Genomic DNA, 14,522 nt, shown 5'->3' on the forward strand with positions numbered 1-14,522 from the left:
GCCACTTGTAGTTTTGCCACTTCTCGGAGTGGGCACTACCGGCGGTTGTGTCCTGGAATAGCATCGGGAATATCTCCCTTTTGTGGTGGAGCTCCTACTGCCATGTAGGGCCGTATCCATTAGGGAGATGGAAATAGCAGAAGATCCAGAGGATGCATTTATCACATTGGCCCTGAGTCCGATGATTAGGCTTGTGGCAGGAGGCTTCCTTGTCACTTTGACCGTATCTTAGGAGCGTGGATGTTGAACCAGTACATTGCTCCAAGAGGAGTACTCAGTCCCATAGAGCATTCTGAGTCATTTTTAAAATTGGGAATCCGCCCTGTCGGTGACTCAGTTGGTTGGAGTGTCATCCTGTACACCAGAAGGTGTCAGTTTCGATACCCAGTCAGGACACATACCCAAGTTGCGGATTCAGTGGCAACCAAACAATATTTCTCTCTCTCTAGCTCTATCTCTAGCTCTCCTCCTTCTCCTAAAAGAAATCAATTAAAAATAAAGAGAAAAAACTTTCTTTAAAAAAAAATTGGGAATCCTTTTGCCAAATTGGACAATATTGAGTGCAAGTTGAAAATTGGTATTTTCTCACATCTTTATGCCTAGATGATGGACCAGCCGGACTATGCAACAAATGAAGAAAACCCTGTGGCTGCTGGTGAACAGATTATCCAACAGTAATATTATGTGGACCTGCCATAATGTTTCACTTGATTTTCTGCAAAAGAGTTTTGCTTTTTGAACTGACAATCTGAAAGAATCTTCAATGATATGCTTGCAAATAAACATTTTTAAGAGCTGGTACTGTCGATTATGTCATAAGTAATTAAAATACATTTGCTTTTAACTATGTTAAAGTTGTGCCTTCACATTAAATAAAAGGATATGGTCTGTATAACTTTCAAAATGTATTATATACAGTATATTTTTCTAAAAAAAAGTCTTGATCCATCCCTGTATTTTTCTTACTGAAATCTATTTCTTTTCAACTCTAATGATAGGTAAAAGTATTTCTGCCCAAGTGAGTTCCTGAACAGATTTTACTGAAAAGAATTATGAAAATTTTATGCTCCACAGAAATTTGGTAAAGATCATGCAAGAAGGAAGTTCCATAATGAAATTCCAGAAACTGCAGAAGTTAAAAAAATATAATCTGAGAATATTTTTATAGCATAAGTTTAAAAAAAATACCATTCCTTTTTTTAAACTTGAGAACCTGAATTGCTTCAAATTGCTATGTTTTGTATTATAATATTTTTCCAAGTATAGGGAAACATAATATATAGAACTAGTCATTAAAAGGATACGAAAACTGGCATCCACAGTTTTCAGTGGTCTATTTCCTTGAAGGTATAGCTTAAATTTGTACAGTAACACTCAGTTTCACTATGGTATTTCTGATCTCTGAAGTTTGGTTCTGTTGATGTTCAGGCTTAGTATTTTGTATAAAATTACGTATTAATACCTATGGCTCACCATTTGAGTGTAATATCCCTAACCATTCTCCCCGCCCCCGCCACTATCTTAATTCCTACTCCTTTCTCCAAAGGAAACCACAGCTAACCTTTTATATTTTGGTGGAGGATGGTATACTAATATACCAGATGTGCTTCAGAACAAAGAATTAGAGACGAAAGAGAGGAGACTGGATGTTAGGGTCAATTTAATTGCATTACAGAAGTGTAAGTAAATTGTCTTAGTGCAAGACATTGATGTCTCAGTTTTCTCATCTGCAAAATGAGTAGGTTAAACCAGCAATTTTCAACCTTTTTCATCTCTTGGCACACATAAACTAATTACTAAAATTCTGCAGCACACCAAAAAATATATATTTGCCAATCTGACGAAAAAATAGGTATAATTTTGATTCATTCACACTGGACAGCTATTGTGTCGGCTGTTATCATTTATTTATTTGACAATCTAAGGGAAAAGAGGTCAGTGCCTCTGACTAAATAGTCAATATTACATGTTTTAAAAATTCTTGCAGCACACCAGAGTGCAGCACACTGGTTGAAAATTGCTGGGTTAGACCAATTAACCACTCTAGTACCTTACAACTTGGAAAAAAAACCTCTCATTCTTTGCTTTGCTTGTGACCTTGAACATTCTCCTGGAAGTCAGAGGTCATATTATCTTTCCCTTTTTTTTTTTTTTCTAAGAAATTTCCAAATGACAAGTAATTCCAAAGGCAGTGGAATTTTGCATTCTCTAGAAATAATATACAAGATATATGAGCCACTCTATGCTCTTTCATTCTAAGGCCAGTTCAGCTGGTTAAAATATAAATATAATGCCTTTTAAAATGGATGAGAGCTTAGGTATTTGAACTAAATTTAGCATTTGAGGGAATTCGATGCTTCTGTTTGTTAACTTTTGCTGAGTAAATAGCAGATAAGAGAAGCTCCCTTGACATCCCTCTGTCCATTTAATACACTTAGGGATCCTTCGGTAAATGACAAGTGTCTGACCAGTAAGGGTTATTCTTCATTCTCTCTCCATAATATATCAAGTTTGAATTTTTTCCAAAGAATCTAATTTATTTGGCAGATGCTGATAGAACAGGTGAAGCCATTTTAAAGGTCCAACTATATTTTTGTTTTTAATATCAATAAAATGTTTGCCAAAATACATCTTTTTTAGTAAAATTATCTGCATTCTCATCCCAGCTTTTTGATATTCAAAAGCCTCAACCACATTTTATGAAAAATGTTAAAGAAAATTTCAATCTATAAATATGAAATTTTAGTTTTTTGATACACATTCTACTGTATCCAACCATTAACTATCAAGGAGGTAAAATTTTGTTCTAGTTTGCTATTAAAATCTTACTGATTAAATAGAAATAAGAAAGAAACAGGGAAATTCCTTAAGTTTCTCCATCCTCAGTGTCAGCTTCACATTATACTTAAATAATTCTCCTACCAACCCCGCTGAAAATATTTAAAGAAATTACAATAAAGTACAAAAATATTTTATTTTAGAAATCAAAGTAAACAAAGGGTAGGGGAGATGAGAATTTGTCTTTAAAAGGCTCTATTATTTCTTCCTCTCTTGCCTTCCCATCACCAGTTACTTTGAGAAGATAAGTTGGTTTTTTCCTAAATATGTCTTAAAAACAATAGTATATCCTATATTATTACTTATTGAAAAAATTGTTACTCCTTAGATATTCTCTGTGAACATTTTTGCAGCTTATCAAACATTAATCACTAAATATCTCAAATTGTAATGAGTTTTTACTTCAGCAAAGATAATTTCGGTTTGTGAGGAAAACCTTGCTATTTCTAACACATTATATTCCAGCTTGTATTTTCTTTTTAGATTAGCAATACCTTATTAGTAAAATCCACAATTTATTTCTTTTTAGAAAGAAGAAAATATTAACCCATCTGCAGTTGGCTTTCATAGATTTTAGTTAAAGGTCCATAGAGATTGTGTTAAAATGATACATTTATATTAAATACAAATGAGCTCTCTAGTTTTCTTTTGCTCTTTCAATTTTTTCCTTAGGTATAAGCAGACATTTTTACATTTGACTAAAAAAGTATTTAAACTAATTTATTTAAGCTTGATCTCTAAAATTTTAGCCTGATCTCAACCAATGAGATTTCAAAAACATAGGAATTGCATTTCAGACTGGTGCAATGTACTAGTTTGAAAGGCTTTATATTTTTCTATTAACAAGAAAAAGAGTTGAATTTACTCAAGATGATATCAAATAACAAATTCTACAGTTTAAAATTTTTATTTTCAGTTATATTTTCCCCTCAGAAGTTAATTCTAAACAGGTTGGGGTAAGAAATGTAAATAAAGTCAAAGTACTGAATATAAATGACTTTATGCTTCCTGAAAGAAAGATATTCTGTAAATTCAAAAGATCTGAATCAAATTACATACTCAACTTTTTGGAATTTGAAAGAAATTGTGTAATACTCATGATTTGGATTACTGAGTTTTCAGAGTAAACAAAATGAGATTGATACAGTAATATACAGGCCATATTATAGTGAAGGCCATATATGTGAACTTCCTTGTTTAACATTTCTGTACTTCAGAACAGCCTTTGTGTCTATGAAAATGATCATGGAGGAAAATGATTTCTTAAAACTAAAATTTTAGAATAGTCCTGTAATAATGGCAATTAAATGGAAACTGAAAGGAAACTGTAGAATACTTAATGTCATATGTTTCTTTAATTGGGCATAGAGTGTTGTTGTAAACAACATACTTTTGGAATATGGATTTTAAAAAATATCCAAAGTTTATCTGGTTAGATTGCAGGACTTCCCAGCAGAACAAGTCAATGTAAATTTTGTAGTTGTTGCCTATTTTATACCTTCCATTGTATTTTGTTTAAATGAGAACCTTTTTAAAAATATATGATTGGATTTTTACTTCTTAGTTTATTGGTTTTAGCGTGGAATTCTTTTTTTAAACACTTTGATATGTAAGTTAGTGTAAATTAATACTTTATAACACTATTAGGCTTTATTTTTTTATGGAACATGATTTAAAAATTTTTGAAGTGTTAATTTAGCAGTACTTTAAAACTCTTCATTATGTGCCAATACTGACAAGAAAACTTTTTTTAATGTATTGAATTCACTATGACATGCAATAAATTCTATTTTAAAATAAAATTTGAATTTGTTTATTTTAAATGGTGAAAAATAATTGAAAAATGAACTAGCCGGAACCGGTTTGGCTCAGTGGATAGAGCATCGGCCTGCGGACTGAAAGGTCCCAGGTTCGATTCTGGTCGAGGGCATGTACCTGGGTTGCGGGCACATCCCCAGTAGGAGATGTGCAGGAGGCAGCTGATCGATGTTTCTCTCTCATCGATGTTTCTGACTCTCTATCTCTCTCCCTTTCTCTCTGTAAAAAATCAATAAAATATATTTAAAAAAATGTTTAAAAAAAAAAGAAAAATGAACTAGATCACGTTCACATAGTATACAAATGGTAATAATCATGTATAAAATTGTGTGGTTATTTAAGTCTGACAAATTATCCATAAAATCTTGATTCCATAAGTGTCATACTGGAAATTTATATTGATACCCAATAGCCATTAATAAATATTTATTGACCCTAGCTGGTTTGGCTCAGTGGATAGAGCGTTGGCCTGCAGACTGAAGGGTCCCGGGTTCGATTCTGGTCAAGGGTACATGCCTACATTGTGGATTCGATCCCCAGTAGGGGGCGTGCAGGAGGCAGCCGATAAGTGATTCTCATCATTGATGTTTCTCTCTCTCCCTCTCCCTTCCTCTCTGAAATCAATAAAAATAATTTTAAAAAAATAATAAAAATAAATAAATATTTATTGAATTAGTTATAGACTTTTTTTAACCGAGAAATGATCATACTTCTTGTGATAAATATTCATGGCATTTTTAGCTTTGCTAAAATTGTTCCCACAAATTACTAAGATCCTACTGCCATCCTGCTTTTTGACTCGGATATGGTTAGCCCAGATATGTTTCTGTAGAGTGTTTGTGTTCGGCTTGACCACATATTGAGGAAGTCCTGCCCACCCCACCCCACCCCCCCACCCCCCATGGCCTGCTGCAGAGAAGCCTTGTTTCATCCCACAGGCCCATGCATCTGGAAAGAAGCATAAGAAACTGGGAAGAGTGGCTGTGTCTAAGAAGAGAGGCGGCGCAATGGCCAGGGCACAGGGATAAGAGGGAAACGTATTTTTTTTTACTGTATACTCAAACTTTTTACAGTTTCTATAATATGCTTCTATTAAGATTCAAAATTTAAATTATAAAAATCTATTGAATTACTAGTATTTTCCTTGTTATAGGTATCCATACTAACAGATGGTTAAATATTAAATTATTTGTATCATTTTTCTTCCAACCTCCTGGAGTCATGTGGTTGGGGAAAGTGTGGAGAGTCTCGGGATTCTGTATGCACTCACTCAAACATCATTTTCACTGCATTACTCATGCGTGCCCTCAATTGTAACTGGTGTCCTCCAGGCCACTATTTTACTCTCTTCAGAGAACAAACCTCCAGTTTTCTGGCAGAGTCAGGGAGGGACATTTGCCCAGCTACATAAAGTGCAGGAGGAGATCTGTGGCTCTTCATGAATGATAGAATTAGAAAATAACCATTTTATAATCCCAAATGGAATAATTGGTTTAGGCAGTGATCATCAGTATATGAAACCATTAGATGAAAGGAGGGCTTAAATTGCCAGCGCCTGAAATCATTGACAAATCTTAGCGTTGCTAAAACTGAGACAACCAGACATTGTAGGCCTTTCACCGTGATGCAGTATGAAGCACAAAGCACCATGAAGTGTGTTTGCAAAGCAACAACAACAAAAAACCCTGAATCTAATCAAATCTAGAACACAAACTTCTAGCTATGAGAAATATGGAAGATGAAAGAACAAGTTAAATGACACTCAAAGAAGAAAACTTAAAAATACAGAATATGCGACATTCTGAAACTGAATTGGTTCTTGTAATAAATCAATAGCGGGGGGGAAGTGAGGAAGGAGAGCTGCCCTCCAAATTACACTTTTACGACATGACATCCAGATCCCTGGTGTGGACATGGTTTGGATCCCAGTTCAGCAAGCTAACTGAACAAGACATTTGTGAGCCAACTGTTGAAAATTTTGGTTATGAACCATATGTAATACCAAGTAATTACTGTTCGGTGTTTTTTTAGATGTGATAATGGCATCATGTCCATTTTTTTAACAGATGTACACTCATGCACAGTTTACCAATGAGATACATTCTGATAAGTTTGTTGTTAAGCCATTTTGTAGAAATGTGAATATCATAGAGTGCACTTACACAAACCTAGATGTACAGCGTACTACACTCCTAGGCTATCTGGTATAGCCTATTGCTCTAGACTACAAGTCTGTACAGCATGTCACTGTACAAAACAACATAAGGTTAAATCAAACACATGAGAAAATGATGTAATCAAGAGACACAGTAAACATGAGAAGTATGCGACTAATGCCAGCCTAACACGGCATGCTGTTTTACAGTAAACTTTTTTTTAGAAGTAAAAAGAGTACAGTCTTAAAAAAGTGATAGAAAGTAGTATAGTTTAGTATAGTATAGTATAGTATAGTATAATAAATGTATAAACTAGCAACATCGTAGTTTATTATCATCAGGTATTATGTGCTATACATAATTGTGCTATATTTTATAGGACAGTAGGTGTAGGTTTGTTTACACCAGCATGACCACAAACACGTGAGTAATGAATGCCTTGCCCTACCATTCTTCTGATGGCTACAATGTAATAAACTGATGGGAAATTTTCAGCTCCAGTATATATACATACATACATACATACATATACATATATATATACACACTGAAATACAGAAGAGCAAAATAACAGGGTGTCTATAATTTACTTTAAAATAAATCAATTTCAGCTAAGAAAAGGAAAGAACAGGTGAAGTAAATGCAGTAAAATATTGATAATCATTAAATACAGGTGACAGGTATTTGTTTCTACTTTTGTATATGTATGAAATTTTTCATGAAATATCTTTGAAAACTGTTGTTTCATTGTATTTCACAAGGGCGCAAAATTAAGTGTGTTCAACTCATCACCTTTCATCTGCATCTCTCCTTATGTTTTTACTCCTTCAGCTATGCATTTGTAATCATTTAGTATTAAGCACCTATATTGTATTTAAATGTTATTCAAAGCACAGAGCCAATTAATAGCTGGTTGCTTGGTTATGTTTACATGTTTAGTTTTACTTAAAGTGTTATGTATACTGTAATTGGCTCTTATGATCTTGAAGTTTATTAGGTTAAGATTAGCTACCTGAATGTTATTCCTTTGAGATCCTCATGAAACAAGATGAAAATCTCTTAAGAATAGTGAGGCAAGTATACACATACTCATACATATAAACACATACATATAGTAACTTCATTTTAATACCATGTAACTTATACTTTAGGACCTTCATTATATAACTTATAATGTTAAAATCTTAGTAAATTGCTATTAAGTTAGGAAATATATGTTAGTCATGTTACTATATAGTAAAAATAATAATTTTCAGTATCAGAAAATCATTTTTTGAGATTCCTAGTTCTCAATTATTTACCTATTTAAAGAACATCTTGCCCTGGCTGGTTTGGCTCAGTGGATAGAGCATCGGCCTGTGGACTGAAGGGTCCCAGGTTAGATTCTGGTCAAGGGCATGTACCTTGGTTGTGGGCACATCGCCAGTAAGGTATGTACAGGAGGCGGCTGATCAATGTTTTCCTCTCACCGATGTTTCTAACTCTCTATCCCTCTTCCTTCCTCTATAAAAAATCAATAAAATATATATATATATTTTTAAAAAGAACATATTTTTTTCCCAGCAATCCAGAATAATTATCAAAGCAAATACATGTTTCAAACTAAATAATCAAGTTTAAACAGACTTGCTTTTTTACATATCTTACTCCTTGGGTTTGTTCAAACACATTGATGTGTCAGTGCAAGTGAATAACAATTCACAACTAGAACCACCAATTAAAAATTTAAAAATTATAAAAATTAAAATCTACATCAGTTTCATGATCCCTAAATCCAAGATCGCTTAATGTGTACAATCTGATCATTCATTCCTCAATTTTATGTGATTAAATCTCTGCCTTAATGGAAATGTAGGGACTGGTTTTTTACATAAGCTGCATCATTTTCCCCCTCTTCACCCCCCACCCCCACTTTCTCAGAAAGTAGTTGAGTCAAATGATTTAGGAATAGCTACACCATCAAAATTAATTTTAGGAAATGATCATTGTTCATCATAGTCTGATGCATTTAGTCCTAGACCCTTCTAAATTCTCTGTCCAGCCAAAGTAATCCATTCATTATACACGCACATATGCCTCAGAGAAGTTCATATAGTCCCAGCAATAACATTCTTCATCAACACAAGGGCTTTGCTACATTCAAAGGGGAATTTCTCTCTATGGTTACTACTAATTTGTTCTAGCTTTTGCCTAAATCTAGTCACTTGGGGGCAGAGTTTGAAAAGTTGAAAAAGATTTTTTTTCCTTTAAAAGTAAACTAAGGCCAAAGATATAGGTTAAAAAAATGTTTATTGTATATGGTGTAACTAATTAGCATATTCACATAATAAAAGAAGGCTGATTTTCATCTCAATTATCAAGAACTATTTTTTGAATACCTATGATATGCCAGGGAGTGTATTAAGCTACTGGGGTTAAAGATTAACATTTGAAACATTCCATGTATTTTGGGTTTGCCATTTCATAAGCTTTCTTCTTGCAAACCAGGTTAATTCTTTTGAAAGAAAGCCTAAGAAAGAAAATCCATTAATCCTCTATCCAAAGTACAGCAAAATTTGTTGGAACTGGTTTAATCACTACCTGCTTATATAAACAAAGAATTTGCTGAACATTTATAAGTGTCTAATTTTAAGTAGCAGAGAAAATTATATTTAAAAACTTTATATATTGGCTCTATTTTATTATTTTGATGCTTTAATTTATTTAAATTATTTTAATATCCCCAGCATTCTATTTTTTAATATTTATTATTAATTTATTTTTAAATATTTTTATTGATTTCAGAGAAGAAGGGAGAGGGAGAGAGAAATAAAAACATCAATGATGAGAATCATGGACTGGCTGCCTCCTGCACGCCCCCCACCGGGGATCGAGCCTGCAACCCGGGCATGTGACCTTGACTGGAATTGAACCCAGGACCCTTCAGTCTGCAGGCCAATGCTCTATCCACTGAGCCAAACCAGCTAGGGCTTGATATTTATTTTTGAGAGTATTACAAATGTCCCCATTTCCCCCCCCCCCATTGCCCCCCTCCACCCAGTTCCCACCCTGCCCCAGGTCTTCACCATACTACTGTCTATGTCTATAGGTAAGATCTTTTTTTTTTTTTTAAATATATTTTATTGATTTTCCACAGAGAGGAAGGGAGAGGGATAGAGAGTTAGAAACATCGATGAGAGAGAAACATCGATCAGCTGCCTCCTGCACATCTCCCACTGGAGACGTGCCCGCAACCCAGGTACATGCCCTTGACCGGAATCGAACCCGGGACCTTTCAGTCCGCAGGCTGATGCTCTATCCACTGAGCCAAACCGGTTTCGGCTATAGGTAAGATCTTTGATTAATCTCTTCCCCGCCCCCACTACCCACTTCCCTCTGAGATTTGTCAATCTTTTCCATGTTTTCATGCCTCTCATTCTATTTTATTCACCAGTTTATTTTGTTCATTAGATTTCTTGTTTATTTTGATTCTTAGATTCAATTGTTGATAGATATGTAATGTTGCCTTTATATTGTTCATATTTTTTTTTATCTCTCCTCCTCCTCCTCTTCTTAAAGAATACTCTTCAACATTTCATGTAATACTGGTTTGGTGGTGGTGAACTCCTTTTGCTTTTTCTTGTTTGTGAAACTTTTATCTGACCCTGAATTCTAAATGAGAGCTTTGCTGAGCAGAGTAATCTTGGTTGTAGGTTTTTGCTATTGACATTTAATTATTTCTTGCCACCCCTTTCTGGCCTGCAAAGTTTCTGTTGAGAAATCAGCTGACAGTCATATGGGTACAGTGGGGCCTTGACTTACGAGTTTAATTAGTTCCTTGACAGAACTCGTAACGCAATTTACCCGTATGTCAAATCAATTTTCACCATTACAATGAATTGAAATGCCATTAATCCGTTCCGGACACCCAAAAAACACCGCAATTGTTTTGTTAAATGTTTTTAAATAAGAAAAATGTATTTAAAAATAATGAATATTGTATAAAAACAAAATACTGAACAATAGAATGTAGTGCAATAAATTTGTTTTATTAAGTTTAATGTACAGCATTTACCTTGGAGATCAAACGACTTAAAGATGCTGATGGAGTTGGAGGAGAAAGGCTGAACTGAATAACTGAATCTTATTTGCTGATTTTTGCCCTTTTCGCCACGCTTTCATCTACAGGAGTTTTCGATAAAAACCTGTCCAATGAGATCTGTTTCATCCTCCCTTTCAGAATATTTCTGAAATGAGTTAGGCAAGTGTCATTAAATAGCTCCATCACACGCCCAGTTGCAATTTTTTCTGGGTGTTTCTTTTGAATAAGTCTGAAAGTTTCTCCCACATTCCCAACATTTCCTTTATCTCACTTATAAAGATAACCTCCTCCTCCTCCTCCTCCTCCTCCTCCTCCTCCTCCTCCTCCTCCTCCGTGTCATCTATTTCCTGCAAAACCTCTGTGTGCTGCTGCGTCTGTAGCTTCTTTCGCTCCTGGGTTGTCAGTTCCTTGGAGTGCTCCTCGATGAGCTCCTTGATGTCACCTTCCTTTATATCCGCGCTCGCTGCCTCACCATGTCTGACAACGGAGTGAATGCTAGTCCTCTTTTTAAAATTTTTGAACCAGCCCCGACTGGCTTTAAAACACTAGAAAGACTGAAATTTAGTATATACCTATATTGCCCAAAAGCAGTCAAAATGACTGCATTGTGAAAGAATAATATCAGAGCACTCTTCACTTATGTTCCTTAGCTTTTCCAATAACTCACTTCTATTCGACATTTCTTTCATGAATTTAGGGCGCAAAAGAAATAAAATAAACAACTTATTAGAACAAGTATCACTGCATAAAGATTCGAATAACAAGTACTAGTTTAGCTTATTGAGCAACTGCAACTTATCAAGTATCGACAATTTATCATGTACTTGTATGTTATCATGTGACGGTAATCAAAAAAAATGAAAACTGTTATTTCAATACAGAGCTGAACTGGTCATATAAGAAATTTACTCAATTCAATAATAAGAGTCATAATTTCCCAAGCAGTCAAAATGACTGCTTTTGGGCAATATAGGTATAACACATATACCGGAAATGAAGGAGGGGGAGGTAACTACAATTATTAATAAACGCATTTATATGCTGTACAAAAAGTCACAAAATTCTAAGACATTGTGTCCTTATATACATAATTGTTTTTCTAATTGAAATTAAAAAGCAGTCAAAATGACTTCCTTGGGCAATCTAGTGTTAAAGGGCTCACCCTATGCCTCGTCCATTGAAGTGCCTGGGGTCTGCTGCAGCAAATCAGCGTAAATAGCTCCTGCCTTCTCGCAGATTATAGCCTTCGTCACGGTGTCTCCTGCGAGCTGCTTCTCCGTTAACCACACCATTAGCAGCTTCTCCATATTTTCATGGATGGATGTCCGCTGTTTAGAAATCATTGTAACGCCCTTGGCTGGAGTTGTAGCCGGTATCGACTCCTTCTGCTTCAGTGTGGTGCAGAGTGTAGAAGTGCTGCGCTCATACGGCTTCGCCAAGTCGCTCACACGCACGCCTTGGTCATGTTTTTCGATAATTTCTTTCTTTAATTCAATGCACATCATCCGCTTCTTCTTCTCAGCCCTGTCCTTCGCACTTACTTTCTTCAGATCCATGGCTGAAAAAACGAAGTTTTGCAAAATAACTGCAAGCACAAATGCGAGCACAACACTGATGCTTCAACCAAGAGCTAACCGCTTAAAGTGAACGAGTGAGACACATGATGCTGGGCTGATGTTGAGGCGTTCACTGTGACATTCGCTGCGCCAACTAGCAGTGGGGTATCTGAAGCTGGCTCGTAACCCGAATTTTAGCTCTCAACGCAAAGCAAAAAATCGGCCAAGAGACGGCTCATATCTCGAAAAACTCGTTAGTTGGGACACTCATAAGTCAAGGCCCCACTGTACTCCCTTGTAGGTAACTAACTGCTTTTCTCTTGCTGCTTTTAAGATTCTCTCTTTGTCTTTTGCCCTTGGCATTTTAATTATGATGTGTCTTGGTGTGGGCCTCTTTGGGTTCCTCTTGTTTGGAACTCTGCCCTTCCTGGACTTATAAGTTTATTTCTTTCACCAGGCAGGGGAATTTTTCTGTCACTATTTCTTCAAATAGGTTTTCACTATCTTGCTCCCTCTCTTCTCCATTTAGTCTGGTACACCCATAATGCGAATGTTGGTATGCTTGAAGTTGTCCCAGAAGCTCCTTACACTACCTTCATATTTTTGGATTTTTTTTTTCTTTTTGTGTTTCTGCTTGGGTGTTTTTTGCTTCCTCATATTCCAAATTGTTGATTTGATTCTTGGAATCCTCCACTCTACTATTGTATCCCTCTAAATTATTCTTTATTTTATTTAATCTATGCTTAATTTCTGACTGGTCCTTTTTCATGTCTTTGACATTCTCACTAAAATCCTTAAAACTCATGAAGATCCTTGAGTAACCTTATAACCATGGTTTTGAACTCTGTATCCAGTAGTTTTCTTGCTTCCATTTCTTTCATTTGTGACATATTTCTTTGTCTCCACATTTTGGCTGCTTCCCTGTGTTTGTTTCTATGTATTAGGTAGAGCTGCTATATCTCCTGGAATTGGCAGAGTGGCCTTGTGTAGCAGGTGTCCTGTAGGTCCCAGTGGCTCAGTCTCCCTAGTCACCTGAGTTGGGCACGCTAAGTGTGTCACTGTGTGGGCTGTGTGCACTGTCTTTGTTTTTTTGTTTGTTTTTGTTTTGTTAATCCTCACTCGAGGATATTTTTCCATCGATTTTTAGGAAGAATGGAAGAGAGATGGAAAGACAGAGAGAAACATTGATGTGAGCACATTGACTGATTGCCTCCTGCATGAGCCCTGGGCCAGGGAGCAATCTGCAACCAAGGTACGTGCTTTTGACTGAAATTGAACCCAGGACCCTTTGGTCTGCAGGACGATGCTCTATGCACTGTCTTGTTGTAGTTGGGCCTGTCTTGCTGTTGGCATCACTGGGAGGAATTGACCTCCAGGCCAATTGGCTATAAGGACCAGCTGCAACTATGGTGGAAGAGCTGCTGCAGGAGAACTCCTATGGAGCAGGACTTGCTTCAGTGTGATTTTGGTGCTTACCAAGTCTGCTCCTTGAGTGTGTTGCTTGTGGATGTGTAGAGTTGTAATCTGGCATTCATCTGGATACAGAATTCAAAACCATGTTTATAAGGTCTGAAGCTGTCCTCCAGGTGCTCTGGGATCTCTCAGGAGGTGCAAAGTCAGCCACTGCTTGTTCCCTGCTTGGGGCCACCCAGTACAAGTTACAGAGTGATCTGCAGGCAGCTGCCACTTGTGTTGGGCTTGGAGGTGCCCAGGAGAGACCAAACTGTGAACCAAAGCAGGCTGCTGTTAGTGCTGGCCTGGGGCCGCTTATCAAGAGGTATAGGGCACCCTGAGTCCAGCTCCTCCTTGTTTGAGAGATTTTAGGAAAGTCTGAAACCTGAGCCAGGACAGGCCATTCATATGGAAAAGCTGCTGCAAACAGTCTGTGTGGGGTTGCAAATTGGGTGGGGCAGGGTCTCAGGGAATCACCAGGGCAAGGTGAGCCAGGTTGATGGCGACTCAGATATAGCACCTGCCAGTCAGTTCTGCGGTTGGGAGGTTTCAGCATAGGAACAATGACCTCTGGGAGCGTTTTTGTCTGGGAGATAGCTACCCCCAAGTTCTTGCCCTGAT

The 14,522-nt window shown here is 36.4% G+C and overlaps 1 protein-coding gene across 2 annotated transcripts in view; it reads left to right on the forward strand.

The window, feature by feature from the left end:
• Positions 1-4,214, forward strand: part of SPPL2A (signal peptide peptidase like 2A) — a 57,806-nt gene extending 53,592 nt beyond the window's left edge. For both annotated transcript variants that reach the window (XM_059701453.1, XM_059701462.1), the window contains one exon: positions 604-4,214. In XM_059701453.1, the coding sequence (XP_059557436.1) occupies positions 604-678 (75 nt within the window). In that variant the 3' untranslated portion in view covers positions 679-4,214. The remainder of the gene's footprint in view (positions 1-603) is intronic.
• Positions 4,215-14,522: the final 10,308 nt, after the last annotated feature.

The sequence above is a fragment of the Myotis daubentonii genome, chromosome 1 (assembly GCF_963259705.1).
Source record: "Myotis daubentonii chromosome 1, mMyoDau2.1, whole genome shotgun sequence".
In the NCBI taxonomy this organism is placed as follows: domain Eukaryota; kingdom Metazoa; phylum Chordata; class Mammalia; order Chiroptera; family Vespertilionidae; genus Myotis; species Myotis daubentonii.